This window comes from Sceloporus occidentalis, unplaced genomic scaffold, assembly GCF_023333645.1.
Source record: "Sceloporus occidentalis isolate IW3139 unplaced genomic scaffold, rSceOcc1.0.p SCAF_20, whole genome shotgun sequence".
Classification (NCBI taxonomy): Eukaryota; Metazoa; Chordata; class Lepidosauria; order Squamata; family Phrynosomatidae; genus Sceloporus; species Sceloporus occidentalis.
The window spans coordinates 4,942,957-4,963,137 of NW_028317000.1; the positions used below are offsets into that span (position 1 = coordinate 4,942,957).

General features: G+C 43.9%; 1 protein-coding gene across 1 annotated transcript; it reads left to right on the plus strand.

Annotated features, from left to right (window-relative positions):
• The first annotated feature begins 8,808 nt into the window (after positions 1–8,808).
• LOC149301835 (uncharacterized) lies at positions 8,809–19,887 on the plus strand. The gene is made up of 3 exons (XM_089483596.1): positions 8,809–8,946; positions 9,905–10,576; positions 19,675–19,887. The coding sequence occupies exons 1-3, from the start codon at positions 8,809–8,811 to the stop codon at positions 19,885–19,887; spliced, it is 1,023 nt and encodes a 340-aa protein (XP_089339722.1).
• Positions 19,888–20,181: the final 294 nt, after the last annotated feature.

Consider the following 20,181-nt stretch of genomic DNA (forward strand, 5'->3'; position numbering starts at 1 on the left):
TATATATAAAAATGTTGCATGTCGGGGTAAAAAAATGCAAAGGCTGAGATTAGGACACAATCCGGGGGCTGAAGCAAAAACGTGGAGTTCGAATAATTATGGGTGAATATTATTCCATATCAGATTTCCAATCTCTGGCTCCCAGCGAAGCTCTTGCGAGACGTCGGTTGTGCAAGCCACCGACCATTATTCATTTGTCTGAAATAAAAATAATCTTTCCTTTAACAGAAATGATATGGTGCCTAAATACACCCCACCCTTAGGCTAATAATACCTCTTTTGTGGTGGTAATTTCATGTTAGATATGGGCTAGCAAGCAAGCAAGGAAGAAAGGATAGGGGAATGTGTGATATATGACATGGGAGGGAACCATGGAGCCCTCCAGACATTGAACTGCAACTCTCAGCATTCCTGTGTTGGCTAGGGATGCTGGGAACGCCAGTGAACAACATATGGGGTCTTTACAATTTCTACTGTTAGCCGGTGGTGATCTATTAGATGTCCCTCAATAACAACAGTCGGAGCTGATTTGAGCCTGATCAGGTCTTCATATAGTTCATAGAATCATAGAATCATAGAGTTGGAAGAGACCACAGGGGCCATCCAGTCCAATCCCCTGCCATGCAGGAAATCCCAATCAAAGCATCCCTGACAGATGGCCATCCAGCCTCTGCTTGAAGACCTCCAAGGAAGGAGATTCCACTACACTCCGAGGGAGTTTGTTCCACTGTCAAACAGCCCTGACTGTCAGGAAGTTCCTCCTAATGTTGAGGTGGAATCTCTTCTGTAGCTTGCATCCATTGCTCTACATCCTATTCTCTGGAGCAGCAGAAAACAAGCTTGCTCCCTCCTCAATATGACATCCCTTCAAATATTTAAACAGTGCTATCATATCACCTCTTAACCATCTCTTCTCCAGGCTGAACATCCCCAGCTCCCGAAGTCGTTCCTCATAGGGCATGGTTTCCAGACCCTTCACCATTTTAGTCGCCGTCCTCCGTTGTCTTTAGAGGCCTGGAGTTAGTTCTTCCAAGTAATAATGCAGACTCTTTCTCTTTCAGGCCTTGTTTGGCTCAAAGATAGTGACCTCTGGAAAACCTGGGGGAAATGCCATTCCCAACCAATGCAGGCTATGATTCAAGATGAACGTTGAAGGTGAGTCAGAATTCCCACATAATTTCTTGGCTTCCATGTCAAAGTGAGAAGGATATCTCTAGTTAGGTTGGTTGTAGGCCAATATTTGGTCAATGGGGAGATCTCCAGCCTTGTGAGGGGTGTTCTTCTCCATGCATTAGGCTGATCAGGTCTCTTTGCTCAAAATTCGAAGTGGCCATGAAAGCCACTAGTCAGTGGGACCTTCTTGTCTCCTCAAGACAAGGTGAGGATTGCAAATCCGTCAGTCGCAGGGAGGAAACATCAGAGTTCCCTGGAAACTACAGAGCAAACGATTGAGCTTTTAAAATTCGCATTAGTCCAAGTCTGATGCAGATTGGGATGTGCACCAAATGTGTTCTGATGGTGCCAGATTTGGAGGGATTTATTTTTAATGCCTAGGCCTCATTTCCACTTACAGATAAATCGGTGTGTGATCCGAATAGATGGATCGATTCGACTTCAGAGTGTGGTTCCCACTACATTTGCCCTGATTGCATATTCTGTCATTTTCTGGCATCGAAATAACCCGCTTGCAGTTCGCATTCATGAATGAATTGATTCGAAATGATATGTTTCCAGCCGGCCGAAGAGAAATTTGAATCAATTCTGATCTGCTTGCGTTGAATCAATTTTGTTGAAAAAGACGTGGGGAAAAATCGGCATCAAAAAGACGCGGGTTAGATGGGTCTGGCACATGGCCCCCCTCGCCAAATCGCTTCAGTGAATTGATTTAAGTGGGAACCAGGGTCATTTGAAACGGTTCCAACTGAATTGCAATCCGGTTTAAAAGGTAGTGGGAATGAGGCCCTTGTGTAGATAACCTCCAGGACTTTATCCGAGGAGATGATCTCTTATATCCAAAGTAGATTCACATAGAGAACCAGCATGGCATTGCGGTTTGGTTTTGGACTATGATGCTGGAGACCAGGGTTCGATTCTCTACTTGGCCATGAAGTCTATTGAAGTCTCTCATCTTCAGGGGAATGCAATGGCAAACCTCTTCTGAACAAATCTTACCAAGAAAACCCCATGATCAGTTCACCTTAGGGTTGCCATAAGTTGGAAACAACTTGAAGGCATACAACGGCCTCATTCCCACTTACAGATAAATTGGTGTGCAATCCAAATTGATGGATCGATTCAACAGCGGAGCGTGGTTCCCGCTACATTTGCCCCGACTGCATTGTTTACTTCTAAAAGAATCCACTTGTAGTTCATATTCATGCATGAATCGATTCAAAGTGGACTTACTCCAGCCGGCCGAAGGGCAAATTTAAATCTGCAGCTGGTTCACACTTGCGCGAAATCGATTTATTGAAAAAGATGCGGAAAAACATCAACGTCAAAAAGATGTGGGTTAAATGGGTCTGGTGCATGGCCCTCTTTCCAAATCGCTTCAGCAATTTGGTTTAAGTGGAAGCCAGGGTCATTTGAATCGGTTCAAACTGATTTGTGATCCGGTTTAAAAGGTAGTGGGAATCAGGTCAATAACAACAACAACAAATAAAAACCAGGTAGTTTCAAATGCACCCCAATGCAGAAGCCTCCAGCTGTGATTGCAGATGTCCTGGTAGCTTCTCTGAGCTTCAGTCTCCCATAGGATTGTTCTTCCACCCCTTTGGGGTCATTCTGCAGCTGTTTCTCAGAAGATTTCCCCCTTCTCCCCGGGGTCCCTACCCTGTTTATGCAAGATCTCCCCAGTGACGCCTTGCTGTCTTTTTGTCGCCTGCCAAAAAAAGGACGTGAGTAACCATGGCCTGCATACACCTGTTTTATTCTCCTCTCCTCTGCAGAGCTAATTACATCTTTTAATGCTCTGGTAATGATATCTTAAGCGATCCGGCTGTTAAATCGGGATCAACCTTTTTATTCTCAAAAATAAGAACATGTCAGTGCTGACAAGACAAAAGGACCCATTCTTACTAGGCAAGGCGATATAGTTGTCCCTGTAAGAAAATAGCACCTTAGTCCTGGAAATACCCCTCGGATGATCGTCCGTGTCTAATGTCCTTCTTTTTGGGTATTTCAGCAAAATCGCTGGAGTTTTGTGATGGCTGTCTGACGATAAAGACAAGTGTCCTCTAATTCCAGGTTCGATACGCATCACACCCAGCCTTGGAAAAAGACACCAACAGTTGTGTGATATGAAGTTGAAGGCTTTCATGGTCGGCATTACATAGTTTTTTGGTGGGTTGTTCGGGCAATATGTGGCCATGTTCTGGAAGAGTCTATTCCTGACGTTTCGCTGGCATCCATGGCTGGCATGTTCAGAGAATGCTGGCATGGAAGAGAGTGGGGCCACACAATATATATACCCTGCATACTTCCATGCCAGCATTTTCTGAAGATGCCAGCCACAGATGCCGGCGAAATGTCAGGAATAAACCCTTCTAGAAATGGCCACAGAGCCTGAAAAACACACAAGAAACTTTAGTTGTGTAATAGGTTTAAGGGCTATGCTTTCATGGTGGTCTTCATGCAAAGATACTAGCATTAGTTTCCAGGTTTCAGCCCAAGAAACAGGCAACAGAGGAAAGATTTTGACCAAGGCACCTTGAGGGAAGTAAATATTGAACTATTTTGTTCTTGCTTGAAAGGACAGTTAATCCTTTCATGCAAAAAAGGTTGATCCCGATTTAACCGTCCTTTTATGCAGGACCAAAATTCCTCCTCTGTAGAAAATAAATGTTGTTGCGCATAGCGGCACAGTATTTCGCTGCTATTTGCACATCTGGAGGTGTTTAGAGGAAATTATTCTATGGAAAGATCCATGCATGTTTTTGTGTGTTGCTTTTTTCAAGAGACTCGTTATTTCCATGCCAAAAACATATGCATTTCTAGGCATATTATATTATATTATATTATATTATATTATATTATATGTGCCTCAAAATGCATATGTTTTATAATAAATTAAGGTAAGTTGTCTACGTTCCCACGCTTTTGAGAGTAAGCTACAATTAGTTACAGCAAAAATGTATAACAATTATAAAGTATACAACTCATAAAACATACATACGTATATGTGGGTACATAACATATATCAGATTCGTGACTGAAAAGGTTTACGATTAAGTCCCAAAGGTCAGGCCGCACCTGGAATATTGTGTCCAGTTCTGGGCACCACTATTCAAAAAGGATGTTGATAAACTGGAGCCATGTGTCCAAAGGAGAGCGACTAAAATGTTGAAGGGTCTGGAAGAAACTAAGTCCTATGAGGAACGACTTAGGGAGCTGGGTATGTTTAGCCTGGAGAAGAGAAGGTTAAGAGGTGATATGATAGCCCTGTTTAAATACTTGAAGGGATGTTATATTGAGGAGGGAACAAGCTTGTTTTCTGCTGCTCCAGAGAAAAGGACCTGCAACAATGGATGCAAGCTCCAGGAAAAGAGATTCCAGCTCAACATTAGGAGGAACCTCCTGAGAGTAAGGGTTGTTCGACAGTGGAACACACTCCTTCCTCGGAGTGTAGTGGAGTCTCCTTCCTTGGAGGTCTTTAAACAGCGGCTGGATGGCCATCTGTCTGGGATGCTTTGATTGTGATTTCCTGCATGGCAGAATGGGGTTGGACTGGATGGCCCTTGCGGTCTCTTCCAACGCTACGATTCTTTGATTCTAAGATTAAAACGAGAATAATTAAAATCACTTCATAAGTTTTGATGATGATGATGATGGTGACAAGATATACTGATTCAGAGAATACTATCTTGGGACAATGAGGTTATTGTGGTCAATAGTTGATAGACTGATGAACCCCAATGTGACTGAATGTCTTTGAAATTAGGATTTCAGGGTACAATGAATATGACCAATGTTTCTCCAAGAACCCGTATCATCTCTGGTTGCCCCACATTCCTTGTACCCTCAATAGAGGCAAAATTATACCCTTAGTTCATGAAATAGTAACTACGTGCCGCGACCACAGTCTCTCCTGTTCAAACCCTAAACTAGCATGAAATTCCCACCCCAGGAGAGTTATTATTAGTTGAAGGGTGTAGGCAGTCATTTGTATTCTGCACCATTTATCTTCAAGGTAAGGTTTTATCATCATCATTATTTTTTTAAAAGGAGGGAATATTAGTTATAAATCTTCATACCCTTAGACAGTCCAGAACTCTCAAGGGCTCCATTGACATCCATTTCAGTTCCCGACTTTTTGGGTTGCTTTGACTTCAGTTAATAATAATAATAATAATAATAATAATAATTGTACAGTCTGCCCTTCTCTTATGGGGGGGACCCCCTCGCGTAAGAGAAAAAATGCGGATGCTCAAGCCCCATTCAAATGGATAGGACTTGTGCCCGAGGCGGCATGGCAGTGGTGCACAGGGCGCACGCCACTGGAGCATGCCCCATTCATGTGAATGGGATGTGCCACCCGTTGCGCCCCGCGTGGCTTTGAGCATATGCTCGAAGCCGCATATAGTGCACCCGTGTATAACGCGGGCGCACTGTATTTATATTTCCCCGCCTCTCCTTGCGCATCGAGGTGGAGTTACAACCCAATAAAACCATATAAATACAATCAATAAAGTGCAATACATCCAATCCAATACATCACATCAACTATAATAATGTCAGATAAAAGCTAACTTACCATAACTCTACGATTCTATGATTCTATGATTCTATAATGCGACAGTTTTATAACAGTAGGATTGCACAGAATCATCGTCAAGGATTAATGGATGGATATCCTAAACAGGGTCGAATGGATAGGCCTGCCTTAGTTTATGACCAACAAAGGACCTTATCTCATGAGGCATTTACTGCGCTGGAATTGTGGCCCAAACGCTTCAGAAGCGCAGAGATGGGATTGCCGGTCACTGAAGCGCGTCCTGCTCTTCTCCTGTCGACAAATAGTTTGCGGAGCAGCCATTTCTGCAATAATGGGATTTCCCGTTATTACAAAAATGGCTGCTCCATGAAAACTTTGACGACAGAAGAACAGCAAAATGCCTCAATAACGTTTGGGAAGCGCGGCCAGCGATCCCACCTCCGTGCTTCTGAAGCACCACAATCCCAGCGCGGTAAGTGCCTTGTGTGATAAGGTCCTAGGTCTCAAAGGTGCTACAAGATCCCTTTGGACATTGGTTTTTGCAGACTAACACAGTTATGGCTTTGAATTATACTGGTCCCAGTACGGATAGCCCTTTGCTCATCAGTGACAATGGCCATATGGGCATAAAATACACATTTCCCCACCAGCGACTTAACCTAAGAGCTCGCCAAAGAAGGTGGGAGCCCATGAGATCTTTCAGTTGCCTCATGGCGACCAGTGCTATTTCTGAACTCACAAATATGACAGATAAGAGAAACAGGTTTCTAGGTTTAGTAAGAACAGGAGGATACAGAAAAGGAAGACCTGTCCTTTCGGAGGAGATGAAGACACAACAAGGGCCACCCTTGTCAGGAGACACATCACCCGAGGAGTGCGTCATGGACCACTCTTATAATTACGAAGCGTATAAAAAGAGACCAGCTCTATCGCCTTCTCCATCTTGCTTCTCCAAAGCCCTGAAAACACTTGTTTTGACCAACCTGGGTGAGTCTCAGAAAACTTTCCTAGGGCTGCGTAGTTTGCAAGGCGGGTGCAAATTTAGTGAGTTGCTGTAGAGTTTTGGAAAGGATCCCATCTTCTGTATGCATCAAGATGGGAGAGTGATGTTATGGAAATGGTGCATAGATAGAAAATGCAGCTGCATTGTTTCAGAGACTGCAGGAGTCTAGTGAAGGAAAAGCTAAAGTGATTGGAATTTGCGGTGAAAGGGAGCATGACAGATATTTATATCTATATAGTTGCAAATGATATGGAAAGAAGGAGATTGCTTTCTACCTCTATTCAAGATGTAGCCATATTAGTCTGTACTATCAGTATGTAGAGAGATCTTGAGACTAACCAAAGAAAGAAGTTCAAGACTAACTCTTTGAGACTAACTAAAGAAAGATCTTGTAGCACCTTTGAGACTAACTAAAGAAAGAAGTTGGTAGCATGCGCTTTCATAGACTTAAGTCTATGAAAGCTCATGCTACCAACTTCTTTCTTAGTCTCAAAGATACTACAAGATGTTTCTGCTGCTCATGTTGGTCTAAAGTCAAGTTAGACATCTAACATCTGATCAGACTAGATGATAAGCTTAGTGTACTATTTTTCTTTTTAGAAAGATGGTTCCACAAATGGTGAAAGGTACATTTTATGCAGTGCATGCTTTTCCTCACCTACATAACTTGCATTTGGCATGCTTTGTTTTGGGATTGGTTATCCGAAGCTTAGCGCATGCTTTGTTTGCAAGTCTGATAGCTGAGAAATGCACCTCTGTGAGGAGAGTGCATAGTTTATAGGAAAATGGAATCATCCTTAGGATAATGGATTCCTCTTTATGTTTGGGTTGACTCTGATATTCAGAGTTATGAGACAAAATTGGTTGGCAGTGGTTTATGCCTAAGTTCTTCAACAAGAGTCACCAGAGTTTGGATAAAACATGTTGCCCAAGGAAGGTTCAACTGGAAGGTATTTTGCACCCTGATTTTTGAGTCCCATCTGAACCCAACAACAGCTTAGCGATCACAACTTACTAAATACATTTTGAATAGGGTGGGTTTGGGAGACCAGAGATTGGAAAGGTTATATTTTTGGATGACAGTTCCCCAAATCCGTCAGTTGCCATATTGGCTGGGGGCAGGATTCTGGGAGTTGTAGTCCAAAGAATTAACCTTTTCAGTTTCTAACAGAGAAAAATCAGGGGAATAGAGAAGGTATGGCAAACCAGACTTGGAACCTTTGGACTGCAATTCCCAGAATCTAAGGCCCAGAAGAGAAGGGCCTTTGCGGCACCCTCATCACATGCGAAGGTTGCCTGGTGGGTGGAGCACCCACATGCCTGGCAACCCTTGCACATGCCGAGGACACCGCAGCTGCGGCGCACCCATCAGACAGGGCGCACAACAGTGACGTTGCAGCTGTGTCGCTTCCATACGGGACGGTGCAGCTGCAATGTCACCGTGCCATCTCTGGCACTTTGTGGCATTGCAGTGGCGCCACAAAAAGGAGCTGCTTCCGGGAGCTCTTTTTTTGCTCCGCAGTAGTTCCGCACAATTTGGTTGCTGCAGCGCTCCTGCGGAGCAAAGAGAGGCGCCAGGGAGGCACCTCATTTTGACGGTCTGTACCCCGCCACAGCCTCCCAACGTAACTTTTCCAAGCTCTAGCACAAAGAACTGAGGGGAAGGAGGAGCAAAGGCAAATGCATGAAAGCAAAAAATGGGGAGCGAACTATTAACTCACATCCAGTCTGGGATGTGGCATGCAAAATGTCCTCCTCTCGTTCAACATAAAAAATGCACATCATAGCAGACATCCTTTTAAGAAAGAGATTTCTTTTCTTGCATGTGTAAGACAGGGAATGCTCTTTTTAAGATGGTATTAGATGAAGAATGCCATCCCAGGTAAAACAGGAATGCCTCTTCGTCCTTATTATCCATCACCCATAGTTGTTATCGCATGCAGAGGGAACGGTTCTAGATCTGCCACCCAATGGATCTCTGCTCCCATCGGGCACAATGTTGTTGGTGGGTGAGACTTAAAATATTACGCTAAGCCTGTACTAATGTCAGCGTTTTCTCTTTAAAAAAAGTTAGAGGAGGATATCCTAGAAGATGCCTTACCTTCTGGACAGCATCTGCACCATCATCGGTGTCTTCTATAAGTATGCTCAGCCCCATGGAGGCAACTTTACATTGAAAAGGAGGGAGATGAAGCACCTCATCCAGAAGGAGTTTGCAGAAGTCATCAAGGTGAGTAGGACCCTGTGATAGAAGATGACCTACTAAGAGTGGGGCTCTCAAGCATAATAATAATAATAATAATAATAATAATAATAATAATAATTGTATTTAATAGTTATTTTTAGTGTGAGCTGCTTCGATCGTTTGGAGAAATGGGATAATAATAATAATAATAATAATAATAATAATAATAATTTATATCCCACGTCTCCAAACGATTGAAGCGGCTTACCCTAAAAACATCCATACAATACAATAACAGCTTGTTTCATTATATCCCAACCCCCCTCCCTAACTCTCCCATCCACAATAAAATACATTTACATTATTGGACACTCGTTAAAACCATTATTAGAATGGGGCGAGGAAATTTTTAGGGCAATTGTCCAATGAATAAATGTGGGTTCCTAGAAGTTCATCTGAATCTGGAAAGGCCCACAGGATGGAAGAGATATATCTTGACTGCCTTTTTAAAGCCATCAAGCCTAGTAAGACTTCGAATCTCTTTCGGCAATCCAATTGCATATATATATACAGTGTGCCTGCGTCATACGCAGGCGCGCTTTACACGGACTTGAGCTTACGTGCTCAAGCCGCAGGGCGCACGCGGGGCGGAAGGGGCGGCGCGTCCCATTCAATGGAATGGGCACGTGTGCCCGTTGTGCCCCACGCACCACGGCATTGCCGTGCCGCCATGCATGAGCCCCATTGTTTCCAATGGGGCTTGAGCATAGGCAGAATTCGCCTTACGCAGAGGGATCCGGAACGGATCCCCACGTAAGGCGAGGGCCGACTGTACCATTAATAATACCATTAATACCATTAATAATACTAATCATGGAGATGAGAAAGAACATGTGGCTTGGGTTACTGTGAATTAGGTGATGCTGAGGGCAGAAAACAGCAGCTTACGCCAAAAGAAAAGGAAAGGTTAACTTCTTTTCCTCATGACTTTCTCCTCTTCCAGAACCCTCATGACCCCCGGACAATTGAACTGATGTTCCAGATGTTGGACAGCAATGGAGATGGTTTGGTGGACTTCAGTGAGTACCTGCTTCTCATTTTCAAAGTGGCCAAGGCCTGCTATAGTCACCTGAAGCCAAGAGAAGGCCTCCTTAAGAAAGAAGAAACTGGCGCAGCTCTGCGTGGAAGGGACCCACAGAGGGATGAAAGGGACCACCATCAAGAAAGAAACATCCGTGAGAGAGGAGGTTCGGACCAGATGTACCTTCACCCAACTTCAGCTCCTGTGCAAAGATCAGAGAGGAGAGATTACCATCTACATGAGCCTGTTGCCCAAGTGGATCAGAGGAGCCACCAGCTTCACAATCTTGAGAGAAGAGCTCCTCGCGGAGGAGATCGCCTATCTCATGAACATCAGAAATGGGAAGATGAATACGTGGGCCAAACGCAGTACGGACGGCAGACGGAGGTAAAGACTCACCAGCAGACTCGCGATTTTGGACCCCGAAAGGATGATGTAAGCCACCGTCAGATAAAAGAGCGACAACCTGCCATTGGAGAGGACCATCAATACCGGTCACCAAATCTTCTTCAAGGACGTAATACGGATGAGCACCAGAATCAGGGTCCTAATGGTGACCCTATAGATGCATATGACACGTTGTCGAGAGGACAGGTGAGAAGACCTCAGTTACCCAATCCAGAATGGGAGCAGAGGAGAACCCAGAGAATTGAGGCTGAACGCAGAGACAGGAACAGATCTAATGATCATGAATGGAGAGGGGAAGAGAGGACAGGTCAAGAGCAAAGAGCATCTCTGTCTAGAGAGGCTGGACACAGAGAAGACCAAAGAGATGAGCCTGAAAGGAGAAGATCTGGCTTTCCTGACCAAGATAGGTGGGGCAGATCTTATACTTCCAACCCAATAAGAAGAGCAGAAGTGGATGACCATCAAGGGTCATATGCATCAGAGCACAAAGATAGAGAGGAGAGGAGGCTCCATCCATCTGAACCTGAACCCATGAATAGCAAGAGGAGAACTCCTCAACCCTATGAGTCTGGGACCACAGAAGATGAGAAGATAAGACCCCAACATCATCAGGATGAAGAAAGTGAAAGGAGGAGACCTCATCCACGTGAGTCAGAATCTGTTCAACCTGAATACAGAAGACCTATGATACGTGGACAAGAGGACCATCAGAGAAGAGAACAATATTATGAACCAGAATCCCAGGAAAGAGCGAGTCCAAGGAGAAGCGGTCATGAATTTGAACCCAGACAAGGTGAAACAGAGATTACTGAAGCAGAGGAGGAAGTTCGGAGAAGGCAGTACCATCACAGTCCTGAACGTCCAGAGAGAGATTTGGTACAAAGGAGATCTCTAGCATGTGAGCCAACATGGAGGAAAGATATTCAAGGGAAACAGCAATGCTATGAACCTAGGTCTTGGGGACAGGAGAACGAAAGGACCAGGAGGCCTCAAATGCATGATGCAGAACCCAGGGAAGGTGAAAGAAGAAGGCCTCAAATGGCCAACCTCAGACAGGATGAGAAGGAGAGGTCCATAAACCTCCTGAACAGAACATCACATCAAGATAGGTCTCATTCATCTGAAGACAGTTCAAGAAGGATGAATCAAAGTAGAGAGCAGACTTATGGGTTTGGCCCCAGAGAAGACAGGAGGAGAACACATCAGTTGAATGACCCTTCATACAGAGATGGTGAGCAGCGCAAACAAGCGTATGGTGTACCTGAAGCCCTAGAGAGAGAACATCAGATGAGGGCCAGGCCTCATGTCTCTGAATGCGGAGGGACTGAACCAAGTGGGCTTCGGCGGTGTTATCCTGAAACAAGAGAACAGGAGATCAAGAGCCATCTGTACCACAGATATGCAATCTAGAACCCAGAATGACAATGCAAGGGTATCCAAGACACATTCACACAGGCTGGAATCATGTTGCTTAGTCCTAACTAGAATAGACCATTTGAATCAATTGTTGAATGGTGAGTTAAAGATCCATTAAATGGATCCAATGGGTATACTCTGATTGGGACTAACAATAGGATTTGCTGTATGTACTCAGCTATATGTAGACCTCATGTATAAGTCGAGGGCAGGTTTTGGGGCCAAAATGATGGATTTTGATACGACCCATGGATAAGTCAGACGTAAAACTTAGGGGCATGCAAGAAAGGACGAAGCAAAGGAAAATAATGCCAAAGAGCTTGCAAAATTGCAGCATGACTAACCATTTTTGCTTACCTTAAAGGCTTAAATGCTATCTGCACAGAGAAAGCCATTTCCACCCGCCAATAAAGAATTCATCTTGAACTAAGAAAAGTCATCAAGAACTGTACAATTTCTTTGCAAATTGTGTGTGTATGTAATGGCAAAATTGCTTATTCTTGCCTTTGAGAACGAAACTGAAAAGAAGATATACCTTGCTACTCATGCGTCTCAGTTAGAACGGCAAGCTTTAATTCTTTAGAATCAATCGATCGATCAATCGGTTTTAAATTAAGCTAAATAATTTTGATGATTCATTTCTGTTATACATATGGCATATGCATTGTGATATATGGGATTTGTATATATGCATTGGGATATATGGGATTTGTGGGTGGGAAAGGACACTTCTTGGTTATGTAAGGTTATTTTGGGTACTGCTGTGTTTCTTGTTTATCTCCCATTAAGACTAACACAAATAAAGATATCCATTCCTTTAAACAGCTTGCGGTACTTTCTGTTCATTACAGAGTTGGTTATTTAAATATTGGAGCCATTGTGCTGCAGTGGACTACAACTCCAGGAGACCAGGGTTCAAATCCCCATTTGGCCATGGAAACCCATTGGGTGACCTTAGGCAAGTCACACTCTCTCAGCTTCAAGGGAAGGCAATGGCCAATCCCCTTGGGATAAATCTGGGCAAGGAAACTCTCTGATAGGTCCACCTTCGGATCCTTATTAGTTGGAGATGACTTGAAGGCACACAGCGACTTTCTAGATATACTTTCAGTATCACACATCAATTCTATAACTTAGTGTAGCTAATCAATGGATTGGTTTTAATATCGACAGTTAAAGGGTGAGTGCTTTAGACCAAGAGCAGGAACAGATTGTGAAGTCGAAGGCTTTCATGGCCGGTATCCATAGTTTTTGGTAGGTTTTTCGGGATCTGGACCATGTTCTAGAAGAGTTTGTTCCTGACGTTTCGCCAGCATCTGTGGCTGGCATTTCAGAGAATGCTGGCATGGGAGAGAGTGGGGGTCACACAATATATATGCCCCACTCACTTCCATGCCAGCATTCTCTGCAGATGCCAGCCACAGATGCTGGTGAAACATCAGGAATAAACTCTTCCAGAATATGGCCACAGAGCCCCCAAAACCCACAAAAGAACAAGAACGGATTCATTGTCCCATAGACCTGGAAGGCATCACTTACTAGTCCACTCTCTGTATGTGCATCTCTTTCTCTCTGGGATGGCGATGGCATTATTTTGCAAACTGCGGTTCCATGGCTTTCAAGCACCATCTTGTGGTTGCTGAATTTTGTGCAGCAAAAGACGATCCGTGACAAACAGAAGCCGATTGTCACAGAATCAAGGGCATGCATGGGATGTTTTTTTCTTCCAGGCGCATGAAGGGGCAAAGCTTTATAGGAGCCTAACTACCAGCATACAAATTCTCAACATAAAGTCTACATTTGACGTTTTGTAGAGGGTTGCCATCCCTCCTGATTCATGCCCAGCAGAACCTGTTACATCAGGGGTGAGATTCATAGTCGGAGGATCTTCATTGCTCTTGCATCTTTGTGTTGGTTTAGCTGTAAAGGAGGAACTGGAGCAAATCTTAGGAGATTGACTGTAGGGATGCAATTCTCCACTAAGCTTTGTCTCAAAGGAAGCATCAGATAATTTGAGCAAGTTTCTTCCCATTGGGGGAAGGTCTGAAAACCAGGTAGTTTTCATGGCCGATTCTCAGTTTGGGGCCTATTCTGTGCAAAATCCATATGCAGTTGAAGTCGAAGGCTTTCATGGCCAGCATCCATAGTTTTTTGTGGGTTTTTCAGGTTCTGGGGCCATGTTCTAGAAGGGTTTATTCCTAACGTTTCGCCAGCATCTGTCACTGGCATCTTCAGAGAATGCCGGCATGGAAGAGAGTTGGATATGTAGGGTCACACAGTATATATATACTCCACTTTCTTCCATGCCAGCATTCTCTGAAGATGCCAGCCACAGATGCTGGCGAAACGTCAGGAATAAACTCTTCTAGAACATGGCCACAGAGCCTGGAAAACCCACAAAAAGCTATCATACAAGGTTGTTTTGCACAGAAAGCATCTTGTCAATATCCCTCTGAAATTGTGGTGCCCAGAATTGGACACAGAATTATTCCAAGTAAGGTCTAACCAAAGCAGAATATATTGGCACTATTACTTTCCTCTATCTAGACACTATACTTCTATTGATGCAGCTTTCCCTAAAGTTTTTGACAAAGTCCTCCATGATATACTGGTAAAATGGAGGCTGTATGCTGCAGATTTTAGGTGGATTTGTAGCTGACTTGCAAACCAAACCCAAAGTGTTCATCAATGGCTGCTTTTCATCCTGGAGAGAATTGTTTATTGGGTTGTCTTGGGCCCAGGGTACTTCAACACACTTATAAATGATGGGTGAAGAAATAGATGTCATGCTCTTCAAAGTTGCAAGTGACACTTTTTGTTGTTGACTGAGTGGACATTGTACAAACACCTTCCTTAAGTGGACACTATTATCCATTGAATTGCAGTGGATTTCCAACAGGGTCAGAAAATACCCCGGAGTAATTTTTAATCCATATGGTCCAAGGGATCATTAAGTAGCCATATGTGGCCTACAGGCTACACTGTCCACCTCGCCTTAAAGATGTGGCTTGGATCAGGTGGAAAAGAACCATAATTGGGGCGTAGCTTGGGATCATCAGATGCATCTCCTTAGGACATCTTCCCTATCATTAAGAGAGAATCCAGAACTTCATGAGATGAAAGGTTATCTCCTTTGCATGCTCAAAATAGCCCAGGTGTTGACTCAAAGCCCAATGTTGAAATGGACCATGAGGTCCCTCCTGCTCTTTAATAGACATTGTTCATGGATTTAATGAGAACTGCTGGTGACAGATGGATACGGTGCACACCTTTTGGATAATTGGGCTTTCTGGTGGAAGCTCAATTATGGACATTGTTCATCTCCGGAGACCCAGCTTCCTACTTTATTGATCCACAGGGAGAGGTGGGAAATATAAATAAAAACTATTATTATTATTATTATTATTATTATTATTATTATTATTATTCCCATCTTATAACAACCATCTCTTACAAAGATTAACAATATACTGGGAACAAAATTCCAAATGGTACCAGAGCTTTATCTCCTAAATATGGTTGGCCCTTCTTATACGCGGATTTCTTATACACGGATCCAACCATCCGCGGTTTGAAAATGTTCCAAAAAAGTATAAATTTCAAAGATCAAACCTTGATTTTCCATCTTTTATAAGGGACACCATTTTGCTTTGTTATTATATTTAATGGGACTTGAGCATCCACGGATTTTGTTATCCATGGAGGGTCCTAGAACCAAACCCCAGCGGATAACAAGGGTCTGCTGTATAACAAATAAAATCTTAGCTCACAAGGCAAAAAAACAACATTGGAAAATGATACTGTATATGATTTCCCTGATATTTTCAGGGAAGAGGTCTACCATTTCTGGTTGCTCTTCCATAGAATCATAGAATCATAGAGTTGGAGGAGACCGCAAGGGCCATACAGTCTGACCCCATTCTGCCATGCAGGAAATCCAAATCAAAGCATCCCCGACAGATGGCCACCCAGCCTCTATTTAAAGACCTCTAAGGAAGGAGACTCTGGGCACCAAAGCTTCAAAAAGCTTAGAGACAACCAGTGTGATGCGCCATATCCCCTAAATTGGTTTGACACCTTCGGATCACATAAAGTTGGGACTAAAACCCGATCCAAAACACTATTGACATTAAAGCCATTAGTCGCCCCTGCTTCATAGAATCATAGAACCATAGAATCATAGAGTTGGAAGAGACCCCAAGGGCCATCCAGTCCAACCCCATTCTGCCATGCAGGAACTCTCAGTGAAAGCATCCCTGACAGATAGCCATCCAGCCTTTGTTTAAAGACCTCCAAAGGAGGAGACGCTGCCACTCTCCAAGAAGGTGTCTTCTACTGTTGAATGTCTCTCACTCTCAGGAAGTTCCTCCCAATGTTGAACTGGAATCTCTTTTTCTGGAGCTTGCATCCATTGTCCTGGGTCCTGTTCTCTGGAGCAGCAGAAAACAAGCTTGCTCCCTCCTCAATATGACATAACTTCAAGTACTTAAACAGGGCCATCATATCACCTCTTAACCTTCTCTTCTCCAGGCTAAACACCCCCAGCTCCCTGAGTCTTTCCTCATAGGGCTTCCTGGATTCCAGACCCTTCACCATTTTAGTCGCCCTCCTTTGGACACATGGCTCCAGTTTTTCAACATCCTTTTTGAATTGTGGTGCCCAGAACTGGACACAATATTCCAGATGGGGACTGACCAAAGCAGAACAGAGTGGTGCTATTTCTTCCCTTGATCTAGACACTATACATCTATTGATGTAGCCTAAAATCGCATTGGCCTTGTTAGCTGCCGCATCACACAGGACCCGAAACAATGGATACAAGCTACAGGAAAAGAGATTCCAGCTCAACATTAGGAGGAACTTCCTGACAGTAAGGGCTGTTCGACAGTGGAACAAACTCCCTTGGAGTGTAGTGGAGTCTCCTTCTTTGGAGATCTTTAAGCAGAGGCTGGATGGCCATCTGTCAATGGGGATGCTTTGATTGAGAGTTCCTGCATGGCAAAAGGGGGTCGGACGGGATCAGGGCCCTTGTGGTCTCTTCCAACTCTACGATTCTACGATTCTATGATTCTGTCCCAGAGGACAGACTTTAAAGGCTCTGTTCCAGATGATTGCTGATGGATTTCATGGAACAGTCCTGGTGACATTGCTCCAGATTTTATCCCGGCCTCTGAACCCGTTTTGGAGACTTGGCTTCAACACATAGGATAGCTCCTCTTTTATAATTTTTAAAACAACCCCAGAATATCTGATAGTGTGACAACAGTGTAGTGTAGATGCTCATTCAGTCTGAACTTCTCCAAGGCAGTCGATGCTTCTGAGCTGATTCATCTTGGTGTGTGGCAACATCTCCTTTGGTTCCTGGGAACAAGGAGGTTTTCAAGAAGAGCGGGTTTTCTACTCTGAATACAGCGTCTGGTGACACTTAGCACATGGTTTGATCATGCTGTTGACTAACTTTGAAAGGACAATGATTGGGTACCCATGGCTGCTATTAAGGGTGAATAGATCAAGCTGTTTCTGACCTGTATGTGTTTCGCATGTGATCGTGACGGGGCACAATTTTCCATTTGCATTTATGAAAGAATCAGCTGGGATTAATATGAAGATTGTCGAAGAAGGAAAAATTCATGAAATGTAGAGATAAAATCCCAATGCAATTGTGAACTAAGTGTAGTTACAGAAGAGATGTGTGTTTTGTTAGTTACTGATGATAATGGATATGTAAGTATGTAGTAATGTAAGTGATGTTTTATGTAATTTTTAATTAAGACTTATGGAAATTAATAAAAAAATATTTTAAAGAAATTTCTTCCTGGCAAGATTTCTCCCGAAATATTTTTCCATTGCCTTCTTCTCAGGCTGAGAAAGTGGGACTTGGTCATGGTCACCCAATGGGTTTCTGTGGTTGAGGGAGGATTTGAACCCTGGTCTCTGACAGTCGCATAGCTTCAGCCTCAAAGGATGGCAATGGCAAACCTGCTCTGAAGAAACGTGCCAAGAGAGCCCCATGATAGATTCGCCTTAGGGTTGCCATAAGCCAGAAATGACTTGAAGGCACATGACAACAGCAGCGCTACAGGACATAAGTGCCATTAGTGTCACGGAGAACATTCTTCTCCGATGAGAAGAACGATGATGCTTCAGCCCACCATCAGGGTACCACTTTTGGTCTCCTCTCACTTGGGACATATCTACCACCAGGAATGATGGGTCTTTGGCGATGACACTAACAAGGACTCTAAGACCCATCATTCCTGGTGGCAGATATGTCCCAAGTGAGAGGAGACCAAAAATGGTACCCTGATGGTGGGCTGACGCATCATCGTTCTTCTCATCGGAGAAGAATGTTCTTCCTTATGACACTTATGGAGAATTTGGGGCAGGGCAGATGTGAAATCTCAATGAGCTCAATTAAGCAATTAACAGCAAAGCAATTAACAGCCGCACAGGATCAGTTGCACTCTTGTCCTCCGGAAATGAGGCTTTAGGAAATGATATAAAAAGCAGCCGGGAGCTCCTGGCTCCTCAATCCATCCGGCGGACTTGTCTCCTCACTTGGCTCCATCTTGTGAATTTGGGTAAGTCTCTTGGATATTTTGTCTGATGCGCTGCCAGCCACCAAGGCTTTCTCTCTCTCTCTCTTGGTTTTTCCCTTTTTGGGTTCATAGGAGAGGTTCGGTGTCATCTCCAGAGGCTGGCATCTTGGGGGAAATCTTATGTTGCAACTCTTGGCGTTTTGCATCAAAGCAGCCCCAGGTGCTTTAAAGAAGGACCTCATGAAAGCAGTAGCCTGTTTATGGTTATTCGTGTTGCTTGGACATAGGGTTTAATTATTATTTAATTAATGCATATCCCAGCTTTCTTCCAATATGGGACACAAAGCAACTCATGATATGAATTTTGAAAAAAATACAGTTTTAATAAATTGCAGTTAGGAAAGGGTAAGCTGGAGTTACACATCCCTAACAAATTTATATTTACAATCTCTATGCATTCAATAGTGTAGGGGCTGTTAAAGTCCCCCAATCCTGATTTACCAGGCAGCAGTTGCTATGAGTGACAGGGATCTACTCCCCTTCCAGAAGTGATCTACTGTGTGGGGAGGATTTGTGACAGGGATCCTGCTTCTGATTGTAATATCACCAGTGGCAAATGGCAGTCTGCTCTGTCTGACGGACGAAAGAACAGACCTCTGTTGCTTGCAATAGCTGCTGCTTAGTAAGTCAAGATTGGGGGACTGGGCAAGTAGATGCTACTTCAATATGTAACTAAGGTGGTTACATAACTAAGCATCTGATCTAGAATCTTATTATTGGTTTAACATTCAGGATTCACTTTTTCTGGGACTAGGTATTACAGCTCCCAGAATCTCCCACACTTTGATCATAATGCAAAGGCTTTACAGGCAGGAAAAATTCATCCAAGGCCTCATTCCCACTTACAAATAAATCGGTATTTGATCCAAACCGATGGATCAATTCGACAGCAGAGCGTGGTTCCCACTACATTTGCCCCGATCACATTTTTTCCCTCTAAAGCAAGCCACTTGTGGTTTACATTCATGCATGAATCGATTCAAAATGGACCCGCTCCAGCCCAGCCGAAGGGCAAATTTGAATAGATTCCGATCCGCATCTGGTTCACACTTGCGCAGAATCGATTTATCCCAAAAGACGCAGGTTAAATAGGTCTAGCGCATGCCCCTCCCTCTCCGAATCGCTTCAGCGAATCGGTTCAAGTGGGAACCAGGGTCATTTGAACCAGTTCAACCTGATTTGCAATCCGGTTTAAAAGGTAGTGGGAATGAGGCCTAAATGGACTTCCCCCTTTCTACTCGTATCTCAACATCTTTTTTTATTCAACAGGTTTCTTCACTCACTTCAAGAACCATGTCTCAGCAGTGCAAGCAAGGTTGCAAGGCACCCCCCTGCGTCACCAAGTGTCCCCCCAAAACCACCCAATGCTGTCCTCCACAGACGGTGGTGAAGTGTCCCCCCAAAACCACCCAATGCTGTCCACCGCAGACCGTGGTGAAGTGTCCCCCCAAATGCAAGCAACCTCCCAAGGGATGCTGTTGACGCACCTCTCTGGCAATTGGAAATGGAACATGGATGGAATGTCTTGTCATCGCCTAGACCTTGTTGATGCTGCTGGTCCTTCCTTCTTCTCGTCTTCTTCCGGAACCATTAAAACCCTCTTTTGTCATCCTGCCCTCTCTAGTCACTAGAACATCATTGTTGACTGACTATCTAAATCTCCATCTCTGAACACCAACGTTCCTCTCTGTTGGGTTGTGAAACAGCGTTGTGACCGATTTGATTATCTAATGATCTATCTAACTCTCATGCCAATAAACTTAATTGCTTCCCAGC

Bases quoted from the DNA above. Each gene is read 5' to 3' on its own strand.
- LOC149301835 (XM_089483596.1), top strand. From the start codon at position 8,809: ATGCCTTACCTTCTGGACAGCATCTGCACCATCATCGGTGTCTTCTAT. The intron at 8,947-9,904 runs GTGAGTAGGACC...CTCCTCTTCCAG, and splicing joins AGTTTGCAGAAGTCATCAAG to AACCCTCATGACCCCCGGAC. The intron at 10,577-19,674 runs GTGAGAAGACCT...TTTATTCAACAG, and splicing joins ACACGTTGTCGAGAGGACAG to GTTTCTTCACTCACTTCAAG.